At 40.0% G+C, this 17613-nt stretch overlaps 1 protein-coding gene across 1 annotated transcript in view; it reads left to right on the top strand.

The window, feature by feature from the left end:
• The window catches only part of phf21b (PHD finger protein 21B), a 150076-nt gene extending 140357 nt beyond the window's left edge, over positions 1-9719 (top strand). Inside the window, exons 14-16 of the mRNA XM_048549046.2 lie at positions 592-667; positions 2440-2543; positions 4522-9719. Coding sequence (XP_048405003.1) covers positions 592-667; positions 2440-2543; positions 4522-4761 — 420 coding nt within the window. The 3' untranslated portion in view covers positions 4762-9719. The remainder of the gene's footprint in view (positions 1-591; positions 668-2439; positions 2544-4521) is intronic.
• The last annotated feature ends 7894 nt before the right edge of the window (positions 9720-17613 follow it).

Genomic DNA, 17613 nt, shown 5'->3' with positions numbered 1-17613 from the left:
AGTCTATCAATACTTAACTGTCTCAGCTATCAGCTGGAAAAACAAACTCCCTTCTCAAACTTGGTCAACAATGGAATATAACCCAAACGGTGCATTGAATCAGGAACAAGTCTTTGAATCTGATTCAGGTTTCTTTCCTGATAATCCTCCAGCTGCTTGTTAACATGCAATGAAACACTTCTCACATTTCTTGTACCTTGCATCTAGAGAACCAAGTCTCCGTTACAAATAATGCATTTCAAGAAGAAGACTAGGAGTCATCTTATAGTCCAAATACCATGTTTACCTTTCAAGTAATGCCAAAAATAGATTAAGCTTCTTATTATTTTCATTGAAATGGCTACCATATTGGCTTCCATAACAATATTCACTATTTGGAGTTAAGTCATTGTTTATGAGATGTTCCTGAAAAATCTTTTCATTTAAAAAAAATATACATAGGAGCCTTGCTTTGGGGCAAATTAGCATAGAGAGCTCTGTCTTTGGGCCACTTTACCTTTTATAATCAGTAATCCCAGGGCCAACTTGTGGCAGTTTTTAAGCAAATCATTTTATTTCTGTCCAGAAAATGTATCTTTCTTGCCCATGCAGGTATTAAAGAAGGAAGATAACGTATCGTGGCCTGGAACTCTCGCTATCGTCCATTCCTATCTCGCACATAAAGCGGGTATGAAAATGTAGTGCATGTTTGATACCAGGAATGGCTTGTTAGTTACAGCCAGAGTGATACAATACTAGAACACTGGATAACAGCTAATGTGACCAATGTTCAAATTCCAGACCTGAATGAGAATTGCACTCAATCTTTCCAGAAAAACTGGCCAGATTTTCAACTTAACCACCAAGATGTAAAGCTTACATTGTCGATCAGCTGTTCTTTTTTGTAGAATTTGCCTAGGTTCATTTCCATTTAAGTAAATTTAGCCAAAAAGGTTAGGCAATATCTATTACTGATCCTTGGTGTTAATTTTATGTTCTGGCAATAAGTTGAACGTCTACACCAGTGAGTTTCTATTACTCACATGAAGGCAGTCTAATGCAATAGAGGAAAACTTGTGTGCAGAATTCTATCATGTTTAGCAAATTGAACATTCTAATAGTTTGGCTATACCATCAAATTGTCTCTGAGCTGAACATGCCAATGCCCAGAAGGGACATATGTTGATGCGGAGAGTGTGGAGTAGAAAAGAAATGCATGAAATCAGTGAGACCTTGGATTAACACAATGATAGACAATAACTGAACTAATTTTTGTAAATATTGATGAAATGGCACTAGGGTTGTGAGCAGGACATTCTCCATCCTTATGCCTCCTACTGTTGCTTTCTGTCACCAGGATTTTTTATTTTAATCTAGAAGCTGAACAATTTAGACCACGTCTACATCCTTAGCCTTTGTTATTGCCATTTTGGACTAATCAAAGTGATGCGTACTGGGGAGGCCAACAGTGCCACATTACAATTTAAAAAGTCACTGTCTCATGATATTCTCCTTCAGAAAATAAATATGCCGAACAAATAAGGAGAAGAATGTTTGAATGACATATGCAAGCTGAATTTATAATTAGAAGGCTAATGAATTTGGATAGCAATACTACCTTGGAATGGCTACCGAGACTGCAAGTGCAAGAGAGCTTAATTAACATACACAACTGAAACCAAGACAGTGGTTGGCTTAATTACTTAATGTTCACTGATATAATTCCACCCAACAGTCAACAAGAATAAATTCCTGAGCCCTGTACTTCAATAATGTAATTAATACTCTTCAGGCAAATATCTTCCAACATAAACCTAAATAGATGGAATTACAGTGGATGAATACAGTTTATGAATAATTTCTTAACTTTTTCATTTTAATAAGTGCAATAATTCTTTAGAACCTGATTAGTATTATGAAATTTAGTTAAAGATGAAATAATTGAGATTTTTTTTGTCTCAGCGGTGTGAGCAACGCCAGCCCCGTTTCTTTAAGTTGACTGCATTACTTGAATCACTTGTAGTCCAGTACATATAAGGATGGAAAATTTCCTTCTCTAAAAGACATTGATAAGCCAGACAGGTTTCTACACATAATTGATAGCTGTCATCATTCTCATTACTGAGACTAGCTTTATAATCCAGGTTTGTAAATTGAATTTAAATTCCACCAGCTGCCATGCTGGAATTTGAGCCTATGCCCCCATGCCTTTAACCCTCGATGTTATTAGTTCAGTGATATCTACTATTCCATCTTCTCCCTGTCACTGACAGAACAAAAGCATAAACGTGACAGAGAAGTTATGTATTATGTGTCTATCTGATTGTTCTATAAATATCTATTACACTATAGTAAAATAAAAGGCGTTCATAACTACATATTGTTCTAATAGCATTTTTTAGAAATTTAATGATTACGTTTAGAAAATGAGTTTTTTATTTTATATGTTGCCGTTCACAGTGAAAGAAGACGAGAAGAGAAAGCTATTGAAACGAGGGAGTGAATTAAAGAGTGAACATGAACAGCTGGAGGTGAAAGACAGGCTGCTCAGTAATGCTGTTACGGTGAGATTACATAACTACTACTTTCCTCTATGTATTGTTTGTAATCACCTGTTTAAAGAATCCATTATGTATTTGTTCCTTCCCATTCCTCTCTCTTCCCTGTTTCCTTTTGCTTCTATCCAGGGATGAGAGATGGCATTACACATTTACTATTACAGTTAATAAAGCAGTACAGGTGAGGACACAAGCTCTTCTGTAACTGTAACCTGGAGTAACAAAACAGAATGTATACATTTGCATAGAGATCAGTCCTATTAATTATATCTTTCATTTATTGTCCATTGCCCACCTTGATCATCCCACAAATCTCTGTTCTTGTGAAACAATTCCGTTCGTATGTCTGTTGAAAAAAGAATCAAACTTTGGTAATGGAGACAAGTTCCAGTACCATCATGGTTACAGTTCATCAAGCTTGTAGTCATGTAGTTGGAAATTCCACATAGACTTATTGCTTCACTTGAATTCACTTTATTACAATAATCAACTTATAAGTTTTTTTTTCATTTATGACTGGCAGTCTCTAAGCACTTAATGTAATAGGACAAAAATCATCCTGTCCCTCCTCTTGCAAGCATGACTTTCTTGAAGATGCAACACATCTCGTGTATCCAGCTGGAGAAGATATGGGACCATACTTGGAAAGAAGTTTATTGCAGTTTAATAACTTAAATATTTAAAAATTATAATCAAATAATTCTGTAAGATTCTATTTCACTTGCAAATTTTTAAGATATCGAACACCACATAGCACTTTGCTTTCCAAAGGAATGGGCTGCTGTCAAAAGCAGTTGTGGAACAACCTGATTAAAGAAAAAAAAACCGCTGTGGTTCTGCTTACAAAGAATAGTAAAATAGCTTTTTATTCTAAGTAACTTTAATTTGTACTATCCTAAATCGTACACAATTGCAATAAAATGTGATTTCATCTAGCTTACGTGTCAAAAATACAGCCCAAATTCTACTGCCACAGTAGATTGTAATAGAAGACTATGAGAATTGAAGCATCGATTTGAGTGTTAAAAAAGTAACATTGGTGAATAACAAAGGAAAGAATTGAGTATCAAGATGTTTATTTGCTTTCATTTCAGTAATACTGTATAAATGTTATCGTAAATGTCACATCTGGCACAATGTTGTTTACCTAATATCTGACTGTCACATTGGTCAGTTTATTTGTCAACCTTGTCATTGTAAATGCCTCTTTCACTAATAGTCTTTTATTTTATTTTGGCTACATATATCTATTGTACACCAAGTTTCAAACAATTAATTGAATTGGATGCAGCTGGTACTCATACTACAGTATCAACACAAATTTAAATTTGTCCCAATGTTTTTTCTCCTCCTGATATCACAAGATTCTGCACCTTAATCTTGGGGACAGTGGTGCATTAACATCAAGGAAGGAAATGATTTTTAATGTTTTTTTTAAACAAGCGGTATGTTGATACTTGGAATATTGGATCCCATTCTAGATCTTTTATCAGAGTAAAGAAAGAGCAAACATTCATTAGTATATCACTAGCAATAAGAAGTTGCAGCTAATTAAGAAAGGTTTGAAAATGGCGATATTTCAAGGATTTCAAAAAGGTGAAGAGAAAAAATTTTTCCACTATTTTGAAAATTGGTGATTAAAGGAAATAAACTCAAGATTATCATTAAACAAATTGAGGGTGAGTTAAAAGTATTGCTCTTATACCAAAGACTATTAGAGCATGAAATAAGTGGCTGTTGAGGCAGCGATTACTGTATACAGTAATTTAAAAGGATTGTTTTTAAATGAAAAAAAGGTCAAAGGGAATCCAATATGAACAATCCTCTTCACTGAAGGTATCACTGGGCTAATGGGCTGTATAGTTGTTATGTAATCAGATTGTAATTCTATACATAGATTAGAATAGTGATTTGTTGCGTGACATTCTAATTGATGAAATATGTAAACTGAAGAACTGTTGACTACTTTTTATTTACTTAACAGAAATGTTTAGAATTGAAAACAAATCTCATAGCTAAACAGAAAGGAACCCAGGCGTCTCTGGAGCGTGTGAAAACCTTGATTAGACTGATGCAAAGTGAGCAAGTGATCCAGGTTACAATGATGACAACCACAGCCACCTCTCGAGCATCTCCATTGGTTTCTCTCCCTTGGATCAAGCCTTCTGCTGCTGTAGGGACCCCTCCAGCCACCTTGAAGCAGCAATCACAAGGAAAGAACTAGAGAAACTGGACAAATCCTTATTTAATTGCTATCATTTGGGAATATTTACACAATATTTTTGTGTGGAAACAGTGGGGTTTCATAACTTAACAATGCAGTACAGTATGCAGAGACTGTTGGAACAAAAAAAATGCACCATGTAGGTAGTTTGTACTGTGACTGCAATCCTTTAAGCTACTACTTTGAGAGCTGAAGATATTTTAATTTTTTGAGTTTTATTTTTATGTTGGCCTTAACCTCCTGATTCTGGAACCAGAAAATGGCCACTGAAAAAAGGAGTTTTTGACATCCCCAAACAGGTGTTTTGAACACCAGTTTGCCTCATTGGAGAGAGAAGAAAACAATGGAACACACTGCAGTAGATTGACAATTAATGCAACAAAGCTGTAATATATTAAGCATTTTCCTTTGAAATGGGGGTCTGTTTTTTAAGGACTGTACATTACTGTAACTAAGTTCAAACATGCAAGACAATGTCTGACATATTTATTCAGGTGACGCGCAAAAAATTGTTTTATTGTGTATGTATGGGTCTTCAGAGCATTCAAACAAAGTTTAATTTTTTCAGTATTAATATAGGTAAGAAACATATTTAAAATAAAGTATGAGGTTAGTATTTAAGGTGGGATACTTAGTACAGTATTTTCCTGCTGATGCCTATGGAACATGTTTTATCAAGTATTTAAAGGATACAAATGCAAAACATTTTTTTGCAACTTCTTATTGTTGACATTTTTGTGCAGATCAATTCTTAAACCTATATAGTAGGTATTTTAGGGAAGCCATGTTTTCTTTTTTTTAACAAAGTACTTTATTGGTTTGCCAGATTTATATTTAAAAATGCCAAAAATGTGTTTCTTCCTTCTCCAGTACTGTATTTGTATCACGGAAAAGTGACAGTTTAGCAAACTCTGGGATAGTGACCACATTTGGGGAGTTGGGGACAGGGGTGCAAGGACGAGGTGATGTTGCTACATGGTACGTGAAACTGCCTCAGAATCATAACAAATAATTGGCATTGAAAATATCAATGCTGGAGTCAAGGGACACAAATTTGTAAAGGGTTAGCAGTTTTCTGTGGACCTTCTTACCTTTCCTATTTAGTAAATTATACTCCAGTAGGCTTTGATTAATTTAGGACTGCTACTTGATCCACTAGCTAGTCTTCCTGACAGTAAAGGGTCTGCACCTTGGGAGGCCACAGCTATTTGGCATGGGAAGCTTTAGGTCTGCTCTGGCAGTGCATTGTCCCTTCAACCATTTTCACAATTCCGGGAAAAACTGTGCAGTGCAATGCAAATCTATTTTATTACAGTCAACACTTCAATGAACAAGATTTTATATTCTTTTACTGGTGAACAAAAATAAAGAGAACCATAAGATGCTACTGGTTTAATACCAATATGCATTCTGATGTGATTGCGATATATATGTTCTAGGTTAAATGTTTTTTGATGACTAAAGAAACAGCAAATTTGTTCAGTTGTAAAATATTAAACAGTTGAGATTTTTGGGGAGGGAAGGGTGAAAAGAGAAGCCTTGCCCTGTTAGCATAGTTGTTCAAAGGAGCTGTCCAGTGGATAGTGTGCATTGAAACAGAATTCATCCTAATTCTGCCAATGTAGTTATTTTTAAAAAAGAATTAAAACTGAATTGTGAAATCTGCTTGTACATGCTTTTATGGAACCATTTGCTGTAAGGTAACTTCATCCCATATTCCAGTGAAAGAAATGCATTGACTTTTATAGCATATTTGAACAATCAAGCCACTTAACATTGCCTTTAGAGTGCCCCAGTTGCTGAATTCAAGCTAATATTTCCAGAATATTAAATATTTTCATTACAGGAAAAAAACACAGAAGAATACAAATAATATCAATGATCAAACCTCGCTCTTTCTATGTTGATGAAAGAGACTAAAAATGACATCTGTCCTGCTGGCTCCTGTGACCCCTCAATTTGATTGTTAAATCAAACGTACAATGTGCCATCTCTGTTCACAGCAAAGTCACCCCCAACCCCACCTCCCATATGAAGTAAAAAGCAAATACATGTGGCTGGAGAATAGTTGTCTCCCTGCCATTCTCTTTTGCTTAGGCCCATCCACGAATTGATAATTTCTTTCGCAGAAACGCACTGATTATTTCTGATGTTAATCACCTCACAAATCTCTCAATTTTACATTCTGACAGAGTATCAAGTTCAATGCATGCAAGTGAAGTGTATAAATTTTTGGTGATTTTTAATTTAACTAATGTGAAATAATTTTAGTATTTTACTTGAACAGGGTTCTTTCAAGCTCTACTTTAAAAAATACATAATTTTAAAATATAGATAATAAAGCTGCACTTCATAGTTTTCAGGGTGAAATACAATATATTGTACTAGTATAGTGGGGCTCCTGTTTGTAGATACATTGAAGAATTATACAGTGCCCATACTGTGGGTGAGTTTTTTTAATGCTCAACTGCTCCTGCGATACTTGACTATAAGATGGAATTTGTAAAAAGACAAGAATTCCAAAAGTAGGAAAGCCAAAAAATTAACTCGCTCAATTCTAAGTCTGGATATCTTCTGTGTGTTCGGCCTTGTCCTTTTTCTCCCATTTTCCAATCAGAAGCATTTCTCAGGTAGAGACGAACCAAAATAGATGATTGGAGTGCGTGGTATTTTAAGGCCCAATAGCTAAACTGGAGCTGTACCTTTTCAAAAAAAAACTATTTACTCCTTTTTACTACAACTCATTTTAAACCTTAAAGGAGCAATCACTTACCATACTCTAAACAATTCTTGTAATTTGATAGTAGCTCTCTAGCAAGTGCCACTATTTAATTTTACTAAAGTTTTAATGCATAGTTTTTATTTTTGAGTAGGTCGTCTAAAATTAAGTTAGGTGGGAGAATAAATTTGTGATTTCATTGTATGCTAAAGTTTGTTACACAAGTAGTATAAGATTCTACATTATTACAGGGTGGTTGTGTAGATCTTTATCAAAATACTTAAAAATAGTACTGTAGTTTCAGGTTTTGAAAATCTTTACTTTTTTGCTGGAATGTTCCTTAAGATTTGCTAACAAAAGTCAGCTACTGGTATAAATGAAAAAGAATCTGAAATAAATCAGTTGCATAGTATTTTCAACATGCTGCAAGCATGCATAAACACACTCAGGCTTCTCAAAAGCACACTGCGTTCAGTGCAAAGATTTTGACAGCATTCCAAATGTGTAGTAGTGTATTGAATGCGTGATCTGTTACCACAGTAGCAGAATAATCTTGCACTAACTATCCTTAGGTGCCATACATATAAGAGCCTTAAGTAACAAATTTTTGTTGCAGTTATTTTAATATCCTATTACATATTAATGGATAACTGAATGATGGTCAAGGATATCACTGAAGCATTGTTATATTCATGCCTTCTATTATATTGCAAAATGAAAGGACTTTACAGAATATTTCACTTCACCAGAAGAAATAATATGCATTCATCACCTGTTTATTCTGTTTTCATGGTATAGCCTTCCACAAAACCTACAACACACTATTTCAGTGCATATAATTTGTTTTTATCTACCGGTTAAGTGAGTTATCTGAATAAGTAATCCACAACTGATGCAGAAACTGCTATATATGGACAGCAGATTAATTTTAAAAGATGCACACTAACAAATTGTATTTAATTTATGCTATGAATATATTTGATTTTTTTTCTTCTATGGGCCTTTTTAAAAAAAAATCCCTTAGCCAACAAGCATGCAGAGTGCCTTTAAAGGCAGAAATTTAAGAAGGGCGAGAAAGCACAGCCACACCACCTCATAGTACATTGTAAATACAATTAGGGGAAAAAGAAACATGATAGTGCTTGTGATCACATTACAATTGAATGGGTTACTAGGTTAATTGATGTACAGAAAATACAGTAGAGAGTAGGATGCCTGCTCTTCTAGTTTAAAGAGGTTCACTTGGCAGAGCAGTGCTAAGCAAATTAATGGAACTGAGAAACATTGTCACAGTTGTTTATTGTGTAAAAGAAATGTCTTAAATAAACTGGGACAAAGAAAAAAGAGAAAAAATTAAAAATTAACATTGTATCATCGCACAAATGGTCTTTATTTTTTCTGTTTTCGCTTTGAGTTTTGTCACACTGTTGAATGTGTTTACCATGATAGTTCATGAGGCTAGAAGTAGAAATTCAAATGTAGATTACACATTGCATCTTAGTTTTATGTGATAATTTCTAAATTGCAACTGCTGTGAATCCTCCATTTGTACAAATAGCCTGAAAACGAGAATTGCCAGTATTTTTTCCACTGCTTCCTAGTACCTTCCATTCATTTATTTTATTAAAATCACATCTAGGTTCAAAAATTTAGTTAAATAGAAAAATGCAATCTGTGCCACCTTTCTGTAGTATTGCATGCTGTTCCTGGTTACTAAATTTGATTTGTTCTGACTCTTTACCTAACATAGAAGTCCAGCTGTATCTGAAGTTTTTGCTGACATTGCTCGTTGCTTTTGTGCATGGAACAAAATATTTAGATGGGCATTAGTGCTTTCCTTTTTCTCAAAATGTAATAAAGGTGCACACTAACCACTGGATGGGTGCTCTACTTAAAGCAAAAAGTTTAAAGTATATAATTCTAAGTAATCACTATTGAATGAATATTCTTTGTTACACATTTGTAAGAAAACACATCAGTATTATGCTGTTCTACTACTTTGTTGATATCTGTGTGGCTCTGCCCATGGAATGTGGAAGATCAAAGTACAAATGATATGTTGAGTGGATTTGTGAGCATTTGTTTTAAGTGTGGTAGTGTAGCAATAAAAAAAACATAAAAAGCATTTTAAAAAAAAGCTTACGGCAAGATGCAGAAAGTGTTCAGATGACAGATTTGTAAATGAGTTACATTTTTCTTATATAAAAAATCCATGTATTTACAGATTCTTCATTCATGTAATGGCAAAAATATTCTGAATGAAAAACAAGCTGTTTGTTCACATTTGGTGCTTATTGTATTTTTTCCCCCTCCCCTTTTTTGCTCATTTGTTTCAACTGTGCATTACCCAAAAAACATGGTTTGCTTATTTCATACCTGATCTATCTCAGATTAGAATACTGAGGGGTGGATTCTTGTAGCTCAAGAACAAACTCCCTGTACCTTAGAATACAACCTACTCATTTTAAAATTATTTACTATTCTCCTCTTGGCCCAGCTTGCATGATTTATTCACTCTTTATAGTTTATTGTTAGTAACTCTCTAACTCGTACAGAAATGACTTACCTGTGTCTTAATTGAGTAAGAGTACTGAGATGATGATTACTGGCAATTCCTAAGATTTTGCTTTTTCAAGTAAGACTGCTTCTAATGAATCAGTGTTCCAAAACTAATGCAAACAAACCAACTGAGTAAGGGAATGTGACATGTAGTCTATAATCACTTTTCAAATATGAAGGCCGAATTCTTTCAAAGCAGATCTGCATTCAGCAGGGAGCTGATGCAATCTTTACCTTGTCTCTTTACATACCATTAGCATCTCTGTATTTGGTTTTCCTGACCAGAGAGGGTGGGCAGGATGATGCTCCAAATCTGTCAAAGGAAGGCTATCTAGTGGACGGAACTCTGACAGGGCTCAGAATGGCTGAATTTGTACATTGATCTCTGTGATTTCACCAACTGACTAGTTAAGGGAATGAAAACAGTGGGGCTAAATAGAGGTTGCCAGGCTGTGACTAGTGGGGTGCCACATGGAATGATGCTTTGTCCCCAGCTGTTCACAATCTGTATCAATTACTTCAATGCAAGGACCAACTATTTCAATATTTACAGATGTCACGAAACTAGGCAGAAATCTTGAGTTGAGAGAGGGGTGCAGAGAGGCTTCAAGGGAATTTGGACAGGCTCAGTAAGTAAGAACATAAGTGATGGTATATAATCTGGGTAAATTTGAAGTTATCCACTTTGATAGGATGAATGGAGGTGCAGGGTATTCCTTAAGTGGTGAGAGATGTGAAAAGTGTTGATGTCCAAAAGGACCTGGGTTTATTTATTCATATGTCATGAAAACAAACATTGCCGGGAGGTTTTGGTGTAGTGTTTGATGGACTGGTGATGCAGAGAACCAGTCTAATTCTCTGGGACACAGGTTAAAGTTTCAGTATGGTAGCTGATAGATTTCAGCCACCGAATTTAAATTCCATAATTAAACGCTACTCCGTACTGGTGACTATGTTGTAAAATCCCTCTTGGTTCTCTACTGCCCTTTTAGAGACAAAAAGCTGCCATTCATCTGTCCTGTATGTGATCCTGGACCCACAGTAATGTAGCTGACTCAACTACGCTCTGAAATTGTCTAGCAAGCCATTCAGTTCAAGACAACTGAGAACAGTCAACAAACGCTGCCGTCAAACCCCACGAGTTAAAAGCACCTGCAGGTGTAGCAAGAAATTAAAAAGGCAAATGGTAAGCCTGCCTTTATCATGAGAAGATTTGAGTACAGGATTAAAGAAGGCTTGCCTTCAATTTAGGTGAGATTGCATTTGGTAGATTATATACAGTCATGGTCACATTATCTAAAGAAGGATATATTTTTCTTGGAGGGATTCTTGTATAGTTTTAGTGCCCCCTCCTCTGAACCAGGAGGCCCAATTTTGTGTCCTATTGCTCGTGAGGTATGTAAGAATAAGGGACCAACCATTTAGGACTGCAATAAGGTGGAATGCCTTAATTCAGGGGATAATGAATTTTTAGAATTCTTTACCTAGAGGGCTGTGGAAGTTTGGTCGTTGACTATGCTCAACATAGAGATCATTAGATTCTAGGTATTAATGATAGCAAACAGTAGAAACCAGGAGGTGGCTATTTGGCCACTTGGAGACTGTAAGGACTTCAGGTGCTCGAAATTAGTCAATAAATGCGGAGCTGGAAAAGTACAGCAGGTCAGTTAGCAACCAACGAGCAGGGAAGTCAACGTTTCTGGCTAAGACCCTTTAGGACTGTGGAGGGGGAGGGGATCCAGACATAAATAGAGGAAGGGGGTGCAGCTGGGGGACGGTATGTAAGATGGAGACAGGTGGATGCAGGTAGGGGTGTTATTGTGATTGGTCAGTGGGAAAGCAGATATGTGAGTTGGAAGATGGACAGTTTGAGGGTGCCGAGAGATTTTGAAGCTGGTGAAGCTAATATTCAGGCCATTGGGCTGTAAGCTCCAAAGGCAATATATCAGGTGTTGTTTCCCCAGTTTACATTTGGCCTCACTGATAGTGGAGGAGGCCAGCGGAGTGGGAGAGGTAGTTGAAGTGGATGGCACTTGTAAGGTTGGTCAGTCGGTTAGTTGGTGCGTGCAGAGTACTCTGCAGAACGGTCCCAGAGACTGTATTTGGTCTCCCCAATGTAGAGGACACCACAGCTGGTGCAACGGATACAGTGGTTGAAGTGCAGTGAATCTCTGCCAGATGTGAAACGATTGCTTCGGGCTTTGGATGGAGGTGAGCAAGGTGGTGTAGGGTTAGGTGTAGCACCTCCTGCAGTTGCAAGGAAAGGTACAGGGTATGGTAGAGTGGTTGGTGGGGAGTGTGGAGCTGATAAGGGAGTTGCAGAGTGAGCAGTCCCTGCAGAAAGTGGACAGGGGTGGGGAGGAAAATGTCTTTGTGGTAGGGGATCTGATTGTAGGTGGCGGAATTGCTGGAGTATGGTGTGTTGTACTCTGAGGTTGGTGAAGTGGTATGTGAGAACTAAGGGTCTTTTTGTTGGAGGGAGGGGGTTTGAGGGCAAAAGCGTGGGAAATGCAGAGATACGGTTGATGGCATCCTTAACACAGGAAAGGAAACTATGGTCCCTAAAGTAGGACACCTCATCCTGGGAGTGGAGGCAGAAGATTTGAGAGTATGGGACAGCATTTTTGCAGGAGGGTGGTTGAGAGAAGGTGTAGTCAAGGTAATTATGAGAGTCAACGGGTTTGATATAGATGTCAGTGGTAAGTTGGTTGCTAGAGATGGAGACGGACAGGTTCAGGAAAGGGGGGGGAGGTGTTAGAAATGGTCCGGGTGAATTTGAGGGCATGGTGGAAGGTGGTGAAGTTGATGAACTGTTCCTCTGCTACATTAATGACTGTATCGGTGCTGCCTCATGTTCCTGCAAGGAGCTTGAACAGTTCAACTTCGCCAACACCTTCCACCTTGTCCTGAAATTTACCTGGACCATTTCAGATACCTCACTCCTCTTCCTGGACCTCTGTCTCCATCTCTAGTAACGGAGTCACCACTGATCCATTTCAAACCCACTGATTTCCACAATCACCTCCTCTCACCCACCCACCTGCAAAAATGCCACCCCATACTCAGTCTTTCACCTCCTCCATATCTGCTCCCAGGATGAGGTGTCTACTCTAGGACTTCCCAGAATATCCTCCTACTTTAGGACCGTAGTTTTGCCTCCTGTGTTATTAAGGATGCCTTCAACTGCATCTCCCCCATTTACATGCTTCTGACCTCAAACCCTCTTTTCCCCCTCAACAATAAGGATAGAATTCCTTTAGTCCTCACATTACCACCCCACTAACCTCCGAATACAATTCATCATCCTCAAACATTTCTGCCACCTACAATCAGACCCCACCACCAAATAGAAATGTCCATCCCCACCCCTGTCCGCTTTCCGCAGGGACTGTTCACTCTGCGACTCCCTCATCAGTTTCATGCTCCCCACCAAGCCTTCCATCACATCTGGTACCTTTTCCTTAGGTAGGAGGTGCTATACCTGTCCCTACGCTACCTCTCTCACCTCCATCCAACCCAAACAACCGTTCCAAAACCATCAGAGATTCACCTGCACTTCATCTAACCTCACCTACTGTATCCGTTGCTCCCGATGTGATCTCCTTTACATCGTTGAGACCAAATGCAGACTAGGTGACCGGTTCGTGGAGCACCTGTGCTCTGCGTGCACCAACCGACCTGGTCTTCCAGTTCTCATCTACTTTAACTCACCCTGGTGACATGTCCATCCTTGGCCTCTTCCACTGTCAGAGAGGTCAAGCATAAGCTAGAGGAACAACACCTGATATTTTGCCTTGGGAGCTTATGGCCCAATTGCCTGAATGTTGTCTTCACCAGCTTCAAAATTTATCTGTTGTGAAGATAGCAGCAGAAAATGGCATTAAGTTGGATGATCGGCCAAAAGCTAAAATAGTGGAGAAGGCTTAACGGACTAAATAGCTTACTCCTGTGTCTAATTTTGTAACCACAGGAATGGAAAGAAGATTCAGGAATACTGCCTCTGAATCTAGGATGGGATTTTCCCTTTTTTCTTCTGTGTGGTGGTGTGCAGGTATTTATTTTTATAAGCAAAACCATCTACCCTGCAGCCACCACCAAGAAAGTCCTCAAGATCGATTGGCAATCAGGTACTTAACTGATGACTTGGCTTCTAGGTCACCCTCATCCTGTGATAGAGATGTTCTTCCCCACCTCAGGCCACTGGCTGCACAGCAGGACTGAAGACCAGGATCAGCATGACAGTAAGTGATTTTGTAAGATGGATCTTTGGTTCAGTGGAGGGGAACCAGGAGCTTGGAAGATGAGGTGCAAGTTGGTGAACGTCATTGGGATAAATCAAAGTCTTACCCCCTCATTCTGGTGGCAGGTTGTCATGTCTTATGAGAGGGAGTTCCAGGATTTTGACCCAACAACTAAAGAACAAAGATTTGAGTCAATGTAGGTGGTAAAGTTTATGAATTTGGAAGATGCTGCCAGGAGCCTTGGTGTGTTGCTGCAAGGCATCTTGAGGACTGTACACGTTCCTGTCATTGTGCCAGTGCTAGATAGAGTGACTTAGTTTGTGGATTTGGTGCTGATTGAGCAATATACTTTGTACTGGATGATGTTATGCTTCTTAAGTCTTGTTGGAACTTAACTTGTTGAGGGGATGAAGAGTATTCCATCGTGTTCGTGGTTCGTGCATTCTAGAAATATGTATGTGCAGATTTGTTCTTTAGTAACCCTCGTGTTTATATGGCAGGTCCATCCAGTAAATTTAGGGTCAATGTTAATTCCCAGGATGGCAAGGAGTTGGGGTACATTGCTGTGGAGAAGGCATCTGATGTTTCTAGTGCTGTCGCTCCTTCTGATGTTGCTCAAATGCACAAACCCGCCTGCCCTGGTCGACCCATTGTCTCCGCCTGCTCCTGCCCCACCGAACACATCTCCACCTATCTGGACTCCATTTTCTCCCCCTTGGGCAGGAACTCCCCACCTACAGCCATGACACCACCCACGCCCTCCACCTCCTCCAGAACTTCCAATTCCCCGGTCCCCAACACCTCATTTTTACTATGGACATCCAGTCCCTATACACCTGCATTTCCCATGCAGATGGCCTAAAGGCCCTCCACTTCTTCCTGTCCTGCAGGTCCAATCAGTCCCCCTCCACCAACACCCTCATCTGCCTAGCCAAACTCGTCCTCATCCTCAACAACTTCGCTTTCGATTCCTCCCACTTCCTACAGACAAAGGGGGTGGCCATGGGTACCCACATGGGCCCAAGCTATGCCTGCCTCTTTGTATGTTATGCAGAACAATCCCTCTTCCGTACCTACACTAGCCCTAAACCCCACCTCTTCCTCTGTTACATTGACTGTATCAGCGCTGCCTCTTGCTCCCACGAGGAACTCAACAGTTCATCCACTTCACCAACACTTTCCACCCCAACCTTAAGTTCACCTGGGCCATTTCTGATACCTCTCTCTCCTTCCTGGGCTCCTCTGTCTCCATCTCCGGCAACCACCTAGAAACTGATATCCATTTCAAGCCTACCGACTCCCACAGCTACCTAGAATACACCTCCTTCCACTCACCTTCCTGCAAAAATGCCATCCCCTATTCCCAATTCCTTTGCCTCCACCACATCTGCTCCCAGGATGAGACATTCCACTCCTGGACATCTCAGATGTCCTCACTTTTCAAGGACTGCAACTCCCACCACCACCACCGCGCCCCCTCCCACACCCAGTGATTGAGAACGCCCTCGATCATGTCTCCTGCATTTCCTGCACCTCATCCCTCACACCCCGTCCCCTCTATAACAACCAAAACAGAATCCCCCTCATCCTCACGTACCACCCCACCATCCTCCAGATCCAACACATCATCCTCTGACACTTCCGCCATCTGCAATCCAACCCCACAATCAAAGACATTTTTCCTTCCCCACCCTTATTTGCTTTCTGGAGGGACCACTCTCTCCGTGACTCCCTTGTCCACTCCATACTTCTCTCCAGCCCCACCTCACCCGGTAATTTTCCCTGAAACCGCAGGAAGTGCTACGCCTACCCCCATACCTCCCCACCCCGCCCCAAGAAGACATGCCACATCAAGCAGATGTTCACCTGCACATGTGCTAATGTGGTATACTGCATCTGCTGTTCCCGTTGTGGCCTCCTGTACATCAGGGAAACCAAGCGGAGGCTTGGGGACTGCTTTGCAGAACACCTATGCTCAGTTTGCAAAAAACAACTGCACATCCCAGTCGTGAACCATTTCAACACCCCCTCCCATTCCTCAGACGACATGTCCATCCTGGGCCTCCTGCAGTGCCACAATGATGCCACCCGAAGGTTGCAGGAACAGCAACTCATATTCCTCTTGGGAACCCTGCAGCCCAATGGTATCAATGTGGACTTCACAAGCTTCAAAATCTCCCCTCCCTCTACCACATCCGAAAACCAGCCCAGCTCATCCCCACCTCCCTAACCTGTCCATCCTCCCACCTATCCCCTCCTCCCACCTCAAGCCCCAACCCATCTGCTACCTACTAATCTCATCATGCCCCCCTCAACTCCCCACCCACACTCACCTTTACTGGCTCCATCCCCCTCATCTTTTGTATCTTCTCCACCTCTCTTCTCCTCTATCTATCTTCTATCTGCCTCCCCCTCTCTCCCTATTTTTTTCAGAACCCCCTTCCCCTCCTCCTTTTCTGATGAAGGGTCCTTGGCCCGAAATGTCAGCTTTCCTGCTCCTCAGATGCTGCTCAGCCTGCTGTGTTCATCCAGCTCTACCCTTTGTTATCTCAGCCTGTCACCTCAGCCGGGTTGTAATTTTTGTTTCACTGTCTGAAGGTACCTTTCAGTGAAGCCATAATGTTAGTTTCATTCCTGAATTCTTGGCCTATTTTAATGACTTTCCAACAGCTCCACAGATGTTCTGTGTTCTGTGTTCTCCCTGTTTGACTGCGTACCTGCCTGACTTAATCCTGACAGTGAGTGTGATCATGTTGGCACAGCAGCGCTTTTTGGATCTCATCACTTCTTGCTTCATCCCAAACCAATAAATCAACAATGAAATGCTCAATCAAATTTAATGCCAGTTGTCTAGAAATTAACACAATGGGGGCTGTCTCCGACTCAAGTTGACCCAGTAGTAGTAATGTGGTCTAGCATGTCAAACCTTGGGTTGAATCTTGTTTGGGGGTGGGGTGGTGGGCAGAGCAGAAGAGATGTCTCATCTGCAAGTTGGAGAACTGATAAGAGACTTATGTGGCCGCTGCTGGGAAAAGCCAACTGAATCCCAAGCCAGTCAGGGAGTGGGTCTTTCCCTGGCATTAAGACTCTGGGTTAGAAATACTGTTGAGCAAGAGCTGCTGGGTCTCAGCAAACCCCTGCATCCCTCCACACACTCTGACACATACATGCTGTCAAAATTGTATCAGTGATAATGGGATACATGCTATCAAAATGTCTGGTCACCCACTCAAACAGTTGGAGCTTTTCGCCAAGGGTTCCCTTTTTCCCCCTACCTCACAACGACAAGTTAGTTGCTGGCTGCATCATAATGACAGATCCACCTGAGTTCAT

This window comes from Stegostoma tigrinum, chromosome 18 (assembly GCF_030684315.1).
Source record: "Stegostoma tigrinum isolate sSteTig4 chromosome 18, sSteTig4.hap1, whole genome shotgun sequence".
Lineage (NCBI taxonomy): Eukaryota > Metazoa > Chordata > Chondrichthyes > Orectolobiformes > Stegostomatidae > Stegostoma > Stegostoma tigrinum.
This window is presented reverse-complemented; position numbering and strand designations above follow the sequence as displayed.